A 14809-nucleotide genomic window follows, 5' to 3' on the forward strand; every position below is an offset into this window, starting at 1 on the left:
TTCAAGCCCCTGTGCCACCAGAGGGAGGCCAGAGCCGGGCAGGGCTCTGCCTTCCTGCTCTCACTCTCTCGCGCGCCGTTTCTCCTGTTCTTATAAAATTAGGGAGTTGGCCGGTAGCGCAGTGGGTTAAGCGCACATGGCGCAAAGCACAAGGACCGGTGTAAGGATCTCGGTTCGAGCCCCCGGCTCCCCACCTGCAGGGGAGTCGCTTCCCAGGCGGTGAAGCAGATCTGCAGGTGTCTGTCTTTCTCTCCCCCTCTCTGTCTTCCCCTCCTCTCTCCATTTCTCTCTGTCCTATCCAACAACGACAACATTAATAATGACAATAATAACTACAACATTAATAACAATAATAATAACTACAACAATAAACAAAAGGGAATAAATAAAATTATACGAAGGTGAGGAGATAGGCAGCATCATGGTTCTGCAGAGAGACTCTTTTGCCTCAGGCTTCAAAGTCTCAGGTTCAGTCCCCTGCACCACCAGAAGCCAGAGCCGAGCAGTGCCAGAGTGAGGCTGTGCCTCCCTCTCCCTCTCCCTCTCCCTCTCCCTCTCCCTCTCCCTCTCTCTCTCTCTCCTCTCGTTAATAAACTTGCCAAAATGAAAAACAAACCAGACCTGGAGAGCCAGCCCAGTGATTCTGAAGATGCTCCTGCCTGAGGCTCTGAGATCCCAAGTTCAATCCCCAGCACCACCATCAGCCAGAGTTCAGCAGGGCTCTGGAAAGACAGAGGGCGCCAGGCAGTGGCACACCTGACTAAGCACACACATCACAGTGCGCAAGGACCCAGGTTCAAGCCCCTGGTCCCCACCTGCAGGGGAAAAGCTTCACCAGTGGTGAATGAAGCAGGGCCGCAGGGGTCTCTCTGTCTCTTGTCTCCCTCTCTCTGGCCCCTTCCCCTCTCAATTTCTCTGTGTGTCTATGCAACAATAAATACAGATTAAGAAAAAAATAAAAGATGTGCTAAAAGTCAGAGAGAGAGAGGGAGAGACACAGGGAGGAACTTAGCTGGATGGGTTTGAACTTGATCCTCACCATGCTTGGAGCGGGGGGGAGGGTCTCTCCCTCTCTGTCTCTCTCCAGCTGAAAAGACTTCCCTCGAGCCTCGACCCCCAGCCTGCCAGCTGCCCCCCCCCCCCAGTATCTCGAGCAAGGGAGGGCGGGGGTGGGGGTTGCAGAGTTCCGGGGGGTGGGGGTGGGGTGCGGGCGGCTCGGAGACGAGGCGGCCGAGTTCCGCGTGGGGCCACGGAGACGGCGCCGTCAGCCCTGTCCCCGCCGGCCCCCCAGGAGTACCTCAACAGTATTCTCCAGCACGCCAAGGACTTCAAGGAATACCACCGCTCGGTGACGGGCAAGATCCAGAAGCTGACCAAGGCCGTGGCCACGTACCACGCCAACACGGAGCGCGAGCAGAAGAAGGAGAACGAGCGGATTGAGAAAGAGAGAATGCGCAGACTCATGGTGGGGCCCCCAGGCGGAGCCCCGACGGCGGGTGGGCGGGCGGGGGGGGGACAGGGAGCCGGGCACACGGGACGTGAACCCTGCGGTGGCAGGGGGAGGAAGACGGGGCTTCGGGGGGCATCGCAGCTGGACGGGAGACAGACCCCCCTCCCCGTCCTCCGAGGAGTCAGCAGGGGGGGTGAGCAGCCCTCGACGTGAGAGGGAAGCCTGGAAATCAAGGCCCGCGTGGAGGTTGGGGGGGCAAGACAGGGGTGGCGCCCATTGCCAGGGCTGAAGGCGGGGGTCCCAGCCCCAGATTCAGGGGGGCGTTAGTGTGTCTGGGGGGGATCACACACAGGGACACACACACACAGGGACAGGGACAAGACGCAGGAAGTGGGGGTCGTCGGGCGTTCCCCGAGGGGCTGGGGGGCGTGTGCCTTCTTGGGGTTCGGCCTCCCCTCTTCTGACCGCCCCCGGCCCCCAGGCTGAGGACGAGGAAGGCTACCGGAAGCTCATTGACCAGAAGAAGGACAAACGTCTGGCCTACCTGCTGCAGCAGACAGATGAGTACGTGGCCAACCTCACGGAGCTGGTGAGGCAGCACAAGGCAGCTCAGGTGGCCAAGGAGAAGAAGAAGAAGAAGAAGAAAAAGGTGTGACGGGCCCCCCTCCCCCTGGCAGGAGCGGGCAGCCAGAGGGGCCCAACCCACCCCTCTCTCTCCCTCTCTCTCTCTCCTTCCAGAAGGCGGAGAACGCCGAGGGCCAGACACCAGCCATCGGGCCTGACGGGGAGGTGAGGAGACCGCGCTCGCACGCTCGCCGGCTTCGGGAACATTCCACACACACACACACACACACACACACACACACACACACACCCCGCCCGGGCCGGGCCTCGCCACGTGTCAGACAACAGCCCTGGTTCAGGGTGCTGGGGGGCCGGCCACACCCCAGCGGGATGCCAGCCGCCTTCCAGAACCTTCTCTCTGGACCTGTGGGATGGGGGTGGTGGTGGTGGTGTCTCCTTTACATTCAGTGTAGGGAGGCAGGGCCTTGTGTCCGTGGGATCCTGTACGTCACACTCTTGGAAGCATGTCTGTCTATCTTGTCTTTTATCTTTTTTATTTTTATTTAGTTACTGGGTAGAGACAACCGGAGATCAGACAACCAGAGAGGGAAAGGTGTGATGGGGGGTAGAGAGAGGAACACTTACAGCCCTGCTTCACCACTTACTTGCAAAGCTTCCCCCCCCAGCCCCCGCGCAGGTGGGGACCTGGGGCTCGAACCTGGGTCCTTGGCGCGCTGTAACCTGTGCGCTCACCCAGGTGCCAGGTGCGCCACCACCTGGCTCCCTGCCTGTCTGTTCTTCATTCTTTTTTTTTTTTTTTTTGCCTCCAGGGTTTTTTCTGGGGCTCGGTGCCTACACCATGAATCCACTGTGCCTGGAGGCTTCCCCCTCCTTTTGTTGCCCTTGATGTATTATCGTTGTTGTGGTTATTATTGTTGTTGTTACTGATGTCGTCGTCGTTGGATAGGACAGAGAGAAATGGAGAGAGGAGGGGAAGACAGAGGGGGGAGAGAAAGACAGACACCTGCAGACCTGCTTCACCGCCTGGGAAGTGACTCCCCTGTAGGTGGGGAGCCGGGGGCTTGAACCGGGATCCTTACGCCGGTCTCTACCGCCCAGTCCCCCCCTTCTTAATTCTTTTTTTTCAAGTAGTTTTTTTTTTTTTCATTTTTTAAAAAAGATTTTATTTATTGATTGATGAGAAAGATAGAGAAAGAACCAGACATCACTCTGGTCCATGTGCTGCCAGGGATTGAACTCAGGACCTCATGCTTGAAAGTCTGATGCTTTATCCACTGCGCCACCTCCCGGATCACTCGTTCTTGATTCTTCTTTGTCCGGAGAGAGAGAGAGGAAGAGACACCACAGCCTGCCTGAACCCCCTCTGGTGTCACTAAGTGGGAAGGTCACTTTGTTTTTTTACTTTGCTCCGTTGGCCACTAGAATTCTCTATCGAGCTTGGTGTCTGCGTGACTCCATGGCTCTTAGTGGAAGTTTCGGCAAACGCCAGAAGAAGAAGTGGATGTTTCAGAAAAAAAAAAGTGTTGGAGAGAGAGCTCGAGAGAGGGAGGGAGGGAGGAGTAAGCCAAAACTCTCTCTGGCATATGTTGGGGATGGAACTCGGGACCTCAGGCTGGAGAGTCCAATGCTTGATCCACTGCGCCCTGTCCCAGGCAGCCTAGTAGCTGTTTCACTTTCTCTCTCTCTTTCTCTCTCTCTCACCTGAGTCTCCCCCGGTGCCAGGCTGCCCCCCTGTGTGGTGCCGGGGATCAATCTGGGCTGTGAGTCTCCCATGACAGATGCCTGGCCTGATGAGCCCTCTTTCTTTCCTCTCTCTCTCTCTCTCTCTCTCTCCCTGTCCCCCTCTTCATTCTGTCTCTGGCTCTAAAGTGACTTTGTAAATCCTCTCCGTCCTGGAGTGCCTGCCTGGCAGTCTTAAATTCTGTGTACTTTATGACTTATCTTTTGGTCTCTTGTCCCATTTTCTGCTTTTGCTGTGACCGTCCGTTTCTTCCCAAACTCCCCGTGGCTTTCCTGGCATCAGGAAATTCCACCTTTATTGTTCCTCCTTCCTTCCCTCTGTGGCCCGTGTGGCTGCACTTGGCCGGGACCCCCTGGTCACCCCCGTTCCCGTGCCAGACTCCAAAACTCAATGAAGAAGTCTGTTTCAAAAAGACGAAATCAGCGGCCAGGCAGGGCGCCTCTGGTTAATTGCACACACTACAATGCTCAAGGAAATGCTCATGGACCCGGGTTCAAGAGGGAAAGCTTCATGAGTGGTGAAGCAAGGCTGCAGATGTCTCTCTGTCTGTCTCTGTCTTCCCATCCCCTCTCAATTTCTCTTCTGTCTCTGTCTAATAAAAAGTAAATGAAATCAGAAAAGATAGTAAAAAAAAAAAAAAAAAAGAAGAAGAAGAAGACGAAGTCATGGAATGTCCTTGGCGTAGAATAAGAGTCCCCAGGCAGGGCTAGACAGCGTCATGCTTCTGCAGAGACTCTCGTGTCTGAGGCTCCAAAGCCCCAGGTTCAGCCCCCCGCACCACCATACGCCAGAACGGAACGGTGCTCCGGTCTAGTCTTGTCTGTTGCCCTGGAGCATGGGGGGGGGGGCGCACAGGGGGTGTAGAGCCCCGGACTGTGGGACCCGAGCCCCGACCCCCCCGTGTTGCCCACAGCCCCTGGATGAGACCAGCCAGATGAGCGACTTGCCTGTGAAGGTGATCCACGTGGAGAGCGGCAAGATCCTCACGGGCACCGACGCCCCCAAGGCCGGGCAGCTGGAGGCCTGGCTGGAGATGAACCCCGGGTGAGTGGGGACCCGGGCCGCCCCGGGCGAGGGCAAGGGCGAGGGCGCCGGCATGGTGGGACAGGCTCATTCCAGCGCTGTCCCGTCTCCTCCTCGACGTGCAGGTACGAAGTGGCGCCCAGGTCTGACAGCGAAGAGAGCAGCTCTGAGGAGGAAGAGGAGGTGAGTGTGATGGGGCAGGCCGGGCGGCGCCCGCTGAGGCGCAGAGAACTGAGCGCAAGGATGCGGGTTCGAGCCTCCGGCTCCCCACCTGCACGGCGTCTCTCTGTCTCTCCCCTTCTCTGTCTCCGCCTCCCCCTTCTCGATTTCATCTCTGGCCTGTGCAGTAACACGGAAAAAATGGTCGCCAGGAGCAGCGGGTGCTTCGTGCCAGCACTCAGCCCCAGAGACAATCCTGGAGGCAAACAACAGAAAAGAACTTTGTCGCGGTCGGGCGGGGGCGCCGCGGGTTCAGCGCAGGTGGCGCAAAGCGCAGGGACCGGCGTTAGGATCCCGTTTCGAGCCCCCGGCTCCCAACCTGCAGGGGAGTCGCTTCCCAGGCGGTGAAGCAGGTCTGCAGGTGTCTGTCTTTCTCTCCCCCTCTGACTTCCCCTCCGCTCTCTCTCCGTTTCTCTCTGTCCTATCTAACAGTGACAACAACAATAATAATAACCACCACAACAATAAAAAACAAGGGCAACAGAAGGGAAAATAAATAAACATTTTTAAATAAACTTTATCATTCTTTTTTATAATTTTTAAAAAATATTTTCCCTTTTGTTGCCCTTGTTTTATTGTTGTAGTTGTTATTGGTGTCGTTGTTGTTGGATAGGACAGAGAGAAATGGAGAGAGGAGGGGAAGACAGAGAGGGGGAGAGAAAGACAGACACCTGCAGACCTGCTTCACCGCCTGGGAAGCGACTCCCCTGCAGGTGGGGAGCCGGGGGCTCGAACTGGGATCCTTAACGCGGGTCCTTGCGCTTTGTGCCACCTGCGCTTAACCCACTGTGCTACCGCCCAACTCCCAGTCTCTTTTTATAGATGTGAGAGAGAGAGACACACACACCCACACACAGAGCCCTGCTGAGCAGCTCTGGCTGCTGGTGATGCTGGGGATTGAACCTAGCACCTCAGAGCCTCAGGCAGGAGAGTCTCTGTGCAGAACCACCGTGCTGTCTCCCCAGCTCTCAAAATTTGAGAGAGAGAAAGGGAGGGGGGGAGACAGAGGGAGTGCCAGCCCAGGAGAGCAATATTCTCCCATACAAAGCGCTGCTCCACCCCGTGAAAAGATGTCACGGAGAAGCAGGACAGATGACGCAATCCGGGTCCTGACCGAGGGACAGTGATGCCCCCCACGAGCGTCCCCCGCCCCCTGGTCCCCGGCAGGAGGAAGAGGAGGAGCCGCCACCGCCGGCGCAGCCCCCCGCCCTGCCCGTGGAGGAGAAGAAGAAGATTCCTGACCCCGATAGCGACGACGTGTCGGAGGTGGACGCTCGGCACATTATCGAGTGAGGACCCCGACCCTGGGCTCCAGGCCGCCGCCTGAGACAGACGCAGAGAACCGGGCAGAAGGGGAGCCGGGGGGGGGGGGGGGGGTTGGCTCGAACCCAGGTCTGTGGGTTTGACTCAGTGCGCCCTCCCAGACCTCCAGCAGATAAGGTTTATTTACTCCTTTCCTTCCTGTCTATCTGTCTACCTTCCTTCCGTCTGTTTGTTCCTTCCTATCTGTCTTCCTGTCTGTTTTTCTGTCTTCCTTCTGTCTGTCTTCCTTCCTTCCTCCTGTCTGTCTTCCTTTCTTTCTTCCCTCCCTTCCCTTTCCTTCCTTCCTTCCTTTCCCAGAGTTTTCCTCAGCTCTGGCTTATGGTGTTGCAGGGGATTGAACCTGGGACTTTGGAGCCTCAGCCAGGAGCGTCTGTTTACATGATCGTGATGTTAACTTAACGCCACCCTGTTTGCTTATTCATTTATAGCACCCTTCCTGCTTTTTTTTTTTTTTTTCTTTAAGTTTTGGGATCATCTGCATTTATTGGATAGAGACAGCCAGAAATCAAAATGGGGAAGGGGGTGATAGAGGAGAGACAGAGAGATAATCTGCAGCCCTGCTTGACCGCTCGTGAAGCTTTCCCCCTGCAGGTGGGGACTGGGGACTCGAGCCTGGGACCTCGCACATTATAACCTGTGCGCGCCAGTAGGTGCGCCACCACCTGGTCCCTGTGTCTTTATTTTCATTTGGAAGCAGAAAAGCTGAGAGACAGAGACAGAGAGAGAGAGAGAGACAGAGAGAGAGAGGGAGCAGCTTTACTCTGTTGAGTGGGAAGCTTCCCCTGCAGGTGGGGAGCAGGGGCTCGAACCTACGTCTCTCCTCTTAGGAAGGTCTGCGTTCAAGCAGGTGCCACACTCCCCAAACTCCCAGCTTATGTCTTCCGTGCAAGGGCTACAGAGGGCAAAATAAAATAAAACCGCACCCACGGGGACCTCTCTGAGGCAGGACTCCCTCCCATCTCTTCCCCTGCCCCCCCCCATGTCCTGGTATCCCACCCATCCTCACGCCCTGCTCGCTCTCTGCCCCCAGGAACGCCAAGCAGGACGTGGATGACGAGTACGGGGTCTCCCAGGCCCTGGCGCGCGGCCTGCAGTCCTACTATGCTGTGGCCCATGCCGTGACGGAGCGCGTGGACAAGCAGTCAGCACTGATGGTGAACGGCGTCCTGAAGCAGTACCAGGTGAGGGGCCCCACGGCACCTGGGGGAGCTCTGTTCAGCCGCCGCATCAGGCAAGGCCGAGGAGGGAACCCGGGACCGCCCGCCTGAAAGTCGGGGGCGCCTTACCCCCCCATAACCCCGCATCAGATGCCACACAGCCCCCCGGCCCCCCATGATCTTGCCCATGATAGCGGGGAGCCCAGTGAGGAGAGGGGAGGGGGTGGTGGCTGGGGCGTGGCTGAGAGGGCGCGGCCGGAGGAAGCTTCTGGAACCTGATGTGTCCTGTGCGGCCCCCCCCCCCCCCCCAGATCAAAGGCCTGGAGTGGCTGGTGTCTCTGTACAACAATAATCTGAACGGCATCCTGGCCGACGAGATGGGTCTGGGTAAAACCATCCAGACCATCGCCCTCATCACCTACCTGATGGAGCATAAACGCATCAACGGGCCCTTCCTCATCATCGTGCCACTCTCGTGAGCCCCACCCCTGTCTTGTCTGTCTGTCTGTCTCCCTCTTCACCAAGTCCGGCCAGACAGGGATATTCCCCAACCCAGAGAGAGCTTCCCCCTCCCCCGGCGCCGTGGGTGCCTCCCAGGTGGAACTGGGCCTGTAAGCCGAGCCATGTCCATGGCAAGGCGGGTGGCCTCCTTGGGGGTCTTTCTGTTCCTCTCCTCCCATCCCCCCACCAACCCAATTTTGATTTCTTTTGATTAATTAACTTATTTATTCTCTTGTTGCCCTTGTTGTTTTATTGTTGTAGTTATTATTATTGTTGTCGTTGTTGGCTAGGACAGAGAGAAATGGAGAGAGGAGGGGAAGACAGAGAGGGGGAGAGAAAGACAGACACCTGCAGACCTGCTTCACCGCCTGGGAAGCGACTCCCCTGCAGGTGGGGAGCCGGGGGCTCGAACCGGCATCCTAAACGCCAGTCCTTGAGCTTTGCGCCACCTGCGCTTAACCCGCTGCGCTACCGCCCGACTCCCTCAATCTTTTTTTGTTTGTTTATTATTGGATAAGACAGAAATTGAGAAGGAACTGAGGGTTTATTTAAAAAAAAATTTTTTTTTTTTCCTGGACTTTAGAGCCTCAGGTATGAGAGTCTGTTTGCAAAACCATTATGCTTATCTAACCCCCACTAAAAAAAAAAAATCTTTATGTGTTGGATTGAGACAACCAGAAAGTTAGAGGGAAGGGGAAATAGACACCTGCAGCCCTGCTTCAGCACTCGTGAAGCACCCCCCCACCCCCCACAAGTGGGGACGGGGGCTTTAACCCTGAGCTGAGGGCTTATTAAGGGAGTTGGGAGTGCCCCCTTGTGGGGAGAAGCTGGCCTGATGGCCTTATGGTCACTTATTTTTCAGTCGTCAGCAGGGTTGTTGGTAGAGCTTGGTACCCACAGTACAGATCCACCAGTGGCCTTTTTTTAAATTTGATTTATTGGACAGAAGCAGAGAGAAGTTGAAAGTGGAGATAGGGAGAGATCCCTGCAGCCCTGCTTCACTCATGAAGCTTTCCCCCTGCAGGAGGGAACAAGGGGCTGAAACTCAGATCCTTGCGGCATTTTATTTATTTATTTATTTAATTTGCTTTCCCTTTTGTTGACCTTGTTGTTTTTTATTATTGTTGTTGTTATTGATGGCGTCATTATTGTTGGATAGGACAGAGAGAAATGGAGAGAGATGAGGAAGACGGGGGGAGAGAAAGACAGACACCTGCAGACCTGCTTCACCACTTGTGAAGTGACTCCCCTGCAGGTGGGGAGCTGGGGCTCGAACTGGGATCCTTACGCCGGTCCTTGAGCTTTGAAGCGCCACGTGCGCTTAATCCACTGCGCTACCGCCTGACCCCCCCCCCCCTTATTTATTTTTAATGAGAGAGACACCAGAGCCCTAGCTCAGCTCTGACTGATAGTGGTGTGGGGATTGAACCTGGGGCGTGGGAGCCTCAGGCAGGAGAGTTTTAGAGTGTTTTGATATATGTCCTATTTGTGGTGGTCTGGTTGTTTATAGGAGACCTTTCAGAACTTCTTTCAGGGCAGGCTTGGTGATGGTTGATTCCTTCAACTGTTGCTTGTCTGAGAAGGTTTTGATGCCTCCATCTAGTCTGAATGACAGCCTAGCAGGATATAGTATTCTTGGCTGAAAGCCTTTCTCATTGAGCACTCGATAGATATCTTGCCATTCTCTTCTGGCCTGTAGTGTTTGTATGGAGAAGTCTGCTGCTAATCTTATGGGTTTTCCTTTGTAGGTGACTCTTTGTTTTTCTCTTGCAGCCTTCAGGATCCTTTCCTTATCCTTAGCTTAATCACTGACTCCTGACCAAGAGATAAAGCAGGGTGTGGCAGAGATAATCTAGTGGTTATGCAAAGAGACTTTCACAGCCCCTCAGCTATGCCACCGAGGTATAGGTCTTCTCCTGAGTTTCCCGGTTAGATCTCTGTCCCCCTGGTGTCCCTCCCTGTTGCTGCTCCAGATTCTGAGGGTAGCAGCAATGGAGACTCAGAGTTGCACTTGGTGAGTCTCTGGGAAGTCCTTTCCTCCTTTCAGCTGTCCCCTTGTTGTGGAGCAGACTGGAGGTGGTGTCTCCACTGATAAACTGTTGAACTGTTAGCAGTCACTTAATCTCTCCTTAGGCTCCTCTCTCCTCTCTGTCACCAGCCACGCGTGTTTGTACTCACGGGTGATTTACTGGGTTCCTGTGGTCATTCTAGTCCTGTCTTGTTTCGGTCCGGGTGGTCTCCTTTGGTATTCCTAGTTGATCCGGGAGAGGAGAGGAGAGGAGAGGAGAGGAGAGGAGAGGAGAGGAGAGGACGGGAAGCGATCTGCTGCTCATAGCTCCGCCTCCCGGCAGCAGAGTCTCCATGCAGAACCTTGATGCTGACTCTCCCCCCACCCACCCCCACCCTCAGAGCCTCCGTCCCCCCCAGCTGAGATGACTGTCCCTTCCTTGAACCCTCACGTCACCTCTTTGTCTCCACAGGACACTGTCCAACTGGGCGTACGAGTTTGACAAGTGGGCCCCCTCGGTGGTAAAGGTCTCCTATAAGGTTCGTCGTCGAGGTGGGGGGGGGGTCGGGGGTGAGGGGTGGGGGGACAGAGGCTGGGGTTCGAGCTCCCACTCCTCATCGGAGTGGGCAGCATCACAAATCAAGAAGCAAAATAACAAAAACAAGGAGGCGAAGGTGTGAGTCTGGCTGGCGGTGTGTCACTCGCTCAGAGGTGACCTGAGAGGCTCTTCTGCCTGTGGCTCTGGGGCTCCGGGTTCAGTGCCCTGGACCCCCAGATGCAGGAGGGCAGGGTGCAGAGAGAGAGAGAGAGGGAGGGAGGCTCTTTTGGTTGCCAGCTGGTGACTGGGGGCCCAGGGGACACGGATGGGAAACTGAGGCCCCAAGACGGGGGTGGGGGAATGTAGGGACTTCCCAGCACACTCCTGAAGCTCTAGGTTTCTGGGGGGTGAGAGTTGGGGGGCCCAGTGATGTTGAGGTGTGGATGGGGAGGGGGGGTTGGCACACCTGGTTGAGCACACATGTTACTGCACACAAGGACCCGGGTTCGAGCCCCCGGTCCCCACCTGCAGGGGGAAAGCTTTAGGAGTGTTAGAGCAGGACTGCAGGCGTCTCTCTGTCTCTCTCCCTCTCTATCTCACCCTCGCCTCTTAATTTCTCTCTGTGTCTGTTCAATAAAGAAAGATAAAAACAAAAAAATTAAAAAGGAGGGAGTCGGGCGGTAGCACAGCGGGTTAAGCGCACATGGCTCGAAGTGCAAGGACCGGAGTGAGGATCCCAGTTCGAGCCCCCGGCTCCCCACCTGCAGGGGAGTCGCTTCCCAGGCGGTGAAGCAGGTCTGCAAGTGTCTGTCTTTCTCTCCCCCTCTCTGTCTTCCCCTCCTCTCTCCATTTCTCTCTGTCCTGTCCAACAAGAGCAGCATCAATAACAATAATAATGACAACAAAGGCAACAGGGGCAACAAAATGGGGAAACATGGCCGCAGGAGCAGTGCATTCGTAGTGCAGTAGTGCAGGCACCGAGCCCCAGAGCTAACCCTGGAGGCAAGAAGGAAGGAAGGAAATTAAAAGGGAAAAGATGAGAACAAGACAAGAGTGGCTGTGTATATTGGGGGTGTCACCTGAGTGGGAGTGGCATGGGGTCACGACAGGCCTCCCCAGTTCCCTCAGAGGCTGAACCCTGGTCCCGCCTCCCCGCAGGGCTCCCCGGCCGCCCGCCGCGCCTTTGTCCCCCAGCTGCGCAGCGGTAAGTTTAATGTGCTGCTGACGACATACGAGTACATCATCAAGGACAAGCACATCCTGGCCAAGGTAAGGCCCCCGCCCGCGCCCCCCCCACCCGCCCGGGTGAGGCCAGAAGCTTCCCTTCTTCCTGAGTGCCCCCTGCCGTCCCAAATGTTGCCCACGGTGCCCTCTCCGGCCCCTGAGCGCCCCTCCCTGCCCCTAGTGAGACCCTCAGGGTCCTCTCCACCTGCTGAGTGTGCCCCTGTTCCCAGTGAGGCCCTCGGGGTCCCCTCCTCCCTGCTGAGTGCCCCCCACCCCAGTGAGAGCCTCAGGATCCTCTCCACCCCTGAGTGTGCCCTCCCCCCAGGTGTGGCCTTCGGGGTCTTCTCCGGCCCCTGAGCATCCCTCCCTGCCCCCAGTGAGGCCTGTGGGGCCTTCTCCAACCCCCGAGGGTCCCCCCACCCCAGTGACACCCTCGGGATCCCCTCCACACCCCCCAAGTGTCCTTCCCAACCTCAGTGAGACCCTCGGGGTCCCCTCCTCCCCCCGAGTGTGTCCCACCCCCGAGGCATGGCCCACGGGGTCCCCTCAGTTCCGTGAGCATCCCACCCCACCCCAGGTGAGGCCGTCGGGGGTCCTCCGCCCCTGAGCGCCCCCTACCCCCTCCCTTCCCCGCCCGCAGATCCGCTGGAAGTACATGATAGTGGACGAGGGTCACCGCATGAAGAACCATCACTGTAAGCTGACGCAGGTGCTCAACACCCACTACGTGGCCCCCCGCCGCCTGCTGCTCACCGGGACCCCCCTGCAGAACAAGCTGCCCGAGCTCTGGGCGCTGCTCAACTTCCTGCTACCTACCATCTTCAAGAGCTGCAGCACCTTCGAGCAGTGGTTCAACGCACCCTTCGCCATGACGGGCGAGAAGGTGATGGACGGACGGACAGACAGACTGGCAGACGGGTGACCTCGGGGAGAGCTCACGACTCACAGGCCCGAGCAAGCCATGTCCGTGGCCTGGCCTGGCCTGTGCTGGGAGCCCCTCCCTCTTCCCCCCCCCCTTTTTGTCACCGTTTGTTGTTGTTGTTGTTGATGCCAACGTTGTTGGATAGGACAGAGAGAAATGGGAGCCGGGGGCTCGAATCAGGATCCTTGCACCGGTCAGTCCTTGCGCTTTGAACCACCTGCAATTAACCCCCTGTGCTACCGCCTGACTCTCACTTTTTTTTTTAAATTTTATTTATTTATTCCCTTTTGTTGCCCTTGTTGTTTTATTGTTGTAGTTATTATTGTTGTTGTCGTTGTTGGCTAGGACAGAGAGAAATGGAGAGCAGAGGGGAAGACAGAGAGGGGGAGAGAAAGACAGACACCTGCAGACCTGCTTCACCGCCTGGGAAGCGACTCCCCTGCAGGTGGGGAGCTGGAGGCTTGAACTGGGATCCGTATTCCGGTCCTTGAGCTTTGTGCCACGTGCGCTTAACCCACTGCACTACCGCCCAACTCCCACTCTCTCTTTACTTTATATATATATATATATATATATATATATATATTCCCTTTTGTTGTTCTTGTTGTTTTATTGTTGTAGTTATTATTGATGTCATTGCTGTTGGATAGGACAGAGAGAAATGGAGAGAGGAGGGGAAGACTGAGAGGGGGAGAGAAAGACAGACACCTGCAGACCTGCTTCACTGCCTGTGAAGCGACTCTCCTGCAGGTGGGGAGCCAGGGGCTCGAACCGGGATCCTTACGGCAGTCCTAGCGCTTTGTACCACGTGCGCTTAACCCGCTGCGCTACCGCCCGACTCCCTACTTTTTTTTTTTAATCACATTTTGTGTTTATGCTTAGTGATGAGAGCTAGAGACTCAGAAAGACACTTCTCTTTACTTTTAAATGAGAGACCCCTGAGCCCTGCTCACTTCTGGCTGATGGCGGTGCTCAGGATTGAACCTTTGGCCCCAGAGACTCAGGCAAGGGAGTCTCTTTGCCGAACCATCATGCTGTTTCCCTAGACCACTTCTCTCTCTCAAATCAAAGAATGAGAAAATGGGACAAGCTTTGCTCAGGCATCAGGCCCCTTATGTGCACAAAATAAATAATCCCCTGAGTTTGCTCACCAAGGAGGACCCTGCAATTCTTATTTATTTATTCCCTTTTGTTGCCCTTGTTGTTTTATTGTTGTAGTTATTACTGTTGTTATTGATGTCGTCATTGTTGGATAGGACAGAGAGAAATGGAGAGAGGAGGGGAAGACAGAGAGGGGGAGAGAAAGACAGACACCTGAAGACCTGCTTCACCGCCTGGGAAGTGACTCCCCTGCAGGTGGGGAGTGGGGGCTCGAACCGGGATCCTTCCTTCGGTCCTTGCGCTTTGCATCACCTGCGCTACTTAACCTGCTGCGCCACCACCTGACTCCCAACCCTGCAGTTCTTAGTTGTCTCCCTTCCCCTTGAGGATCAGAGTCTGAGACCGTGGTGCCACATGGGGGAGCCACATGCCAGGAGGTCCTATGTCGAGGTGGGTGTCCGCTGACCCCGTGTGCGTCTCTGGGCCGCAGGTGGACCTGAACGAGGAGGAGACCATCCTCATCATCCGGCGACTCCACAAGGTGCTGCGGCCCTTCCTACTGCGGCGGCTCAAGAAGGAGGTCGAGGCACAGCTGCCTGAGAAGGTGAGGTCCCCGGGCCGGGCGTGCCCCTGAACAGTGTGAGCTTCCTGCGCTGCTTGGGAAGGTCTCTAGATGGTGCCCGGGATGATATGTGAGACCAGCATGCGTGCATAGGCGCGCGCACACACACACACATACCTCTGAGGGCCACAGACTGACCGCCCCTGTCGCTTGGGTGTCCGTGCAGGTGGAGTACGTCATCAAGTGCGACATGTCAGCTCTGCAGCGTGTGCTTTACCGCCACATGCAGGCCAAGGGTGTCCTGCTGACCGACGGCTCTGAGAAGGACAAGAAGGTGTGTGTTGGGGATGGTGGGGTGGGGGCTGCATTAGCCAGTGGATTTGGGAGGGTTTGAGGGGCCACTTGCAGTGTCCATCTGGTTACCAGAAGCCACGTTGACCAGTTTGCTTGTGGAG

The 14809-nt window shown here is 56.2% G+C and overlaps 1 protein-coding gene across 9 annotated transcripts in view; it reads left to right on the top strand.

Moving 5' to 3' along the window:
• SMARCA4 (SWI/SNF related, matrix associated, actin dependent regulator of chromatin, subfamily a, member 4) overlaps nt 1-14809 on the top strand; it is a 52055-nt gene that overhangs the window by 12974 nt on the left and 24272 nt on the right. For 8 of the 9 annotated variants that reach the window (XM_060181766.1, XM_060181761.1, XM_060181758.1 and 5 more), the window contains 13 exons: nt 1292-1465; nt 1932-2099; nt 2189-2239; nt 4690-4820; nt 4925-4982; nt 6186-6307; nt 7372-7522; nt 7810-7973; nt 10480-10546; nt 11704-11814; nt 12410-12652; nt 14283-14396; nt 14581-14688. In XM_060181766.1, the coding sequence (XP_060037749.1) occupies nt 1292-1465; nt 1932-2099; nt 2189-2239; nt 4690-4820; nt 4925-4982; nt 6186-6307; nt 7372-7522; nt 7810-7973; nt 10480-10546; nt 11704-11814; nt 12410-12652; nt 14283-14396; nt 14581-14688 (1662 nt within the window). The remainder of the gene's footprint in view (nt 1-1291; nt 1466-1931; nt 2100-2188; nt 2240-4689; nt 4821-4924; nt 4983-6185; nt 6308-7371; nt 7523-7809; nt 7974-10479; nt 10547-11703; nt 11815-12409; nt 12653-14282; nt 14397-14580; nt 14689-14809) is intronic. The other variant, XM_060181760.1, reaches the window with a different exon arrangement.

The sequence above is a fragment of the Erinaceus europaeus genome, chromosome 23, assembly GCF_950295315.1.
Source record: "Erinaceus europaeus chromosome 23, mEriEur2.1, whole genome shotgun sequence".
In the NCBI taxonomy this organism is placed as follows: domain Eukaryota; kingdom Metazoa; phylum Chordata; class Mammalia; order Eulipotyphla; family Erinaceidae; genus Erinaceus; species Erinaceus europaeus.